At 33.2% G+C, this 3,380-nt stretch overlaps 1 protein-coding gene across 1 annotated transcript in view; it reads right to left on the minus strand.

Moving 5' to 3' along the window:
- Positions 1-3,380, minus strand: part of LOC106681093 (2-oxoglutarate dehydrogenase-like, mitochondrial) — a gene marked incomplete at its 5' end in the record, with an annotated part of 36,722 nt that overhangs the window by 26,255 nt on the left and 7,087 nt on the right. The window contains 3 exon segments of the mRNA XM_067045399.1: positions 574-907; positions 2,127-2,321; positions 2,983-3,099. Coding sequence (XP_066901500.1) covers positions 574-907; positions 2,127-2,321; positions 2,983-3,099 — 646 coding nt within the window.

The following is a 3,380-nucleotide window of genomic DNA, read 5'->3' on the forward strand; positions in this document are numbered from 1 at the left end:
GTTAGTTCTTCTCCTTGTATTAAGGCTCTGTTCCAGAACGCTCCTGTTATTGTACAAAGGACTTTTGTTCAAATCTCTCGATTCTGCTTTCTGGTGTTCTTGTCAGAGCCCAGGTATATATTAGCCCAGATAGATCAGAGCTAGCTTTATCAGGGCATTGTATACCTTTAATTTCAGATTTGTAGAGATTTTTCGGGATTTCAGTAAGAAGGCTTTGTTCGCGCTTGTTATACGCTGGTCTATCTCAAAGCCGAGGTATTTGAAACTGTCTACTTTATAAAACAATTTCATGAAAACCGATTTCTTCTGCTTCGCTTAGCGACTTTTTGCGAGACTTTCCATGTCATTTTTGTTACTTTCTAGGACCGCAATGTCGTTCGCGTATACTAGGACTTTATGGTTTCCCTTACTATTTTAGAAACAGGTAAGTAATAGTAAAAGAAATCTAATAAGCATAGAAAACATTCTCAACGTTTCAGAGTACAATAACATGCGTTATTACATTAGCGTAATAACTAGTAATATTATAAATGTATGGAAGTTTAAAATAGAAAAATTGTCTATTATATTTACCATAACAGTAATCAGGAATGACGAAGGTAGCCCTGGAAGGCGCGTTCCTGATAGTGTAGAGCAGATAGTGCTTCAAGATGCTCTGGAGGATGCAGGATCGAAGGACATCAGGAGCCATCCAGATGTTGAGGGTGTTAGTGGTCACGGTCGAGTAGCCCATCTCGAAGCCTGCCATCGTGTACTCGGGTACGTTCGACTTGCACAATGTGTACTTCCCCATGAACGGAAAGGTGTTCAACAGGATATTTTTCTCGATTCCCGAAACGTTGTCTTGGATGTATAGAGTTGTCTTTTGACACTTCTTTGTTGTGCATACATGGATATTTGTTTCTTCCTTAAAATATTAATAATCAAATTGTTAATTTATAATTGTTTTTAAATTTCTATTGGTAGAAGATAGTTTACCGTATGAAGTAGATTGTAGGAAGATAGTCCGGGTCAAAAAAAAGTATCAACATTTTAAAATAAAGTAATATTGTTAACCAAAGTTTCGTTTTCACTTTGCAGGGCTTCGTGAGGGCTGTCAGATTGAAGGAAATGACAGTAGTAATTTACCTTTATTGACTACAACCCGGACTATCTTCCTACAATTTTTTTTTAATCTTACTTAGCTATAAATGGAGTGTATAGTGAGGAAAATAATCTGATCTTATCCTCATTGAAATAATTTAACAGGGCTGAAATAAATATTTTAAAAAAAAATCTTTTGAAAGTCTCTCTTATATTGTTTATAGAAAATAATTAGCCATTATATAGTCATATTGCTAAAAGCAATATAGAATATATGCCTTTGACAATGTACACTAAAAGACGAAAATTTATTTTTAATTTATTGTGTTAAATTTTGTTTTCTCATATTACTTTTCTATTTTTACGTGTTATTACGCCTCCTTTTCATTTTTAACCTAAAAGTTTATGTAATTTTTTTTTTTATATTCTTATCATTGTTTATTTTATATCAATACTACTTTATTTTCTTCTTTTCGTTCATTTGTATATAATTTTCTTTTCGCTTATATTTACATAATCTTAACCCTGGCTTAATTTACCTTTTTGTATCTTATTATCGTACAATGCTAAAATATTTTAAATTATTTTTGTATCTTTTGAACCCAGATGATGCTCTACAAAGTGGGGTGAAACGTCGGCAAAAAAAATAGTTAACTATTGTTTCTTCTGACCGGACCCCTGACCATCTTTTCATAATTTACAATATTATTTACTTTTTGCGTCTTATTTTTATTTTCTTTAATTTACTTTGTTTATTTTTCAATAAACTTTCACATATTTTAAATCATTTTTATCCTCACCTTAGTTTAATTTTATTTCATGTTATCTATTTTTTTATTTTGTTAGCCATTGAAGTTCTTTTGACCACATCAAGCCCAGGTTCCATTTATATCTTACACACAGTCAATCAACAATCTTCCATTTTATATTTTATACGAATGAGTATTATATGTTTTGAATAAATTATTGAGAATAAGGAATTATATTTAATGCAGGGGTCAACTAATTTAATAATAAATGAATAAAAAAAATATTGCTATCACTTGCAACAGAGTGCCCTGTGCCATCAGCTCGCAAATGCTCCAGTCTAACTTGTTCTCCTTGAGCTGCACCTTCCTTTGGTCGAACATATCCACATCCTTAGGGGACACCTTCATGCCGCTCGGGAGTTTGCTCATAGCTTCTCCGATTGTCTGGAGTACCTTCATTGCGGCCGCTGTCGGAGGTTCAATGGTCGACTAAAAAATTAAAAAAATAAATTAAAATCTGCACCGCTACAACCCATGAAGGGTCAAAGGTGCTGTACTTTGTAAGCAAGTCCTGTTACTAGACCAGCAGTTGTGCAAGGAGGTGATTTGGTCAGAATCACGCTCGATCGCCAGATTTTTCCCGAATTAAGGGTTCCCAATTTATGAGGCTGGGTAGTTACGAAGTTGTAGACGCAGCTTTCGAAAGAAGAGAAATGTTAGTTATCCTACGTCTTTACTGATTCAATTAATGTATCCAATGTTATAACGTTAATTTAATTAAATTCCGCAATGGCAAACGGTCACAATGGCTGTATTATCATTAATCACAAACAATACCAAATGCCTAAACAATACAAAACAGAGGCAGACAGGTTCTGGTAAATGAATTATACCAACGACTAATGGCGACTAGATAACTGATTAAAATCAGTTAATTGTTGATCTGTTGCTAGGTGACGCCAACCAAATAATCCTCACTTACCGTTATTCCTATATTTAAATATAATAATACAAAACATAAATACGTTTGTTTCTTCTAAAATTAAAATGCAATGAAATTAACTGCTGAGACTATTTACAAATTAATTACTGAACTCGGCGTAAACAGATTTCTTATCGATGTGTATATTTTAGTTGACGTCATACTCACTTTGGTAATACTCGAAGTTTTGTCTTCCAGGACTACAAAATCGTGCCTTGAATACATTTCCTGAATCGAAGATAGTAGTTCCTCCTTCCTCTTTTCGTAAGAGACATCAGAAATCACCTTAAAGGATTTTAAATACAAAAGGTTATTAGTGAGAAGTATAAATAAAGTCAGTTATTTAACCCCAACTTTTGACTACTTTAATAGAAACTAGGTATAATTGTTAGTTAAAATTTATGAATCTGCCAAGTATAGTTAGAGGAAATACAAAATGGGGTCTGTTTAAAAATTGAAAAAAAAAATTAATTTGGAGCTAGATTATTCCAAGTAAACCACAATGGTTCCTATTCATCTCTCTATTTTCAATCCGCTGGTGTTCCTCAAGGTAGTATTCTCGGTCC

Source organism: Halyomorpha halys, unplaced genomic scaffold (assembly GCF_000696795.3).
Source record: "Halyomorpha halys isolate HHAL.00 unplaced genomic scaffold, Hhal_1.1 Scaffold308.1, whole genome shotgun sequence".
NCBI classification, from domain to species: domain Eukaryota; kingdom Metazoa; phylum Arthropoda; class Insecta; order Hemiptera; family Pentatomidae; genus Halyomorpha; species Halyomorpha halys.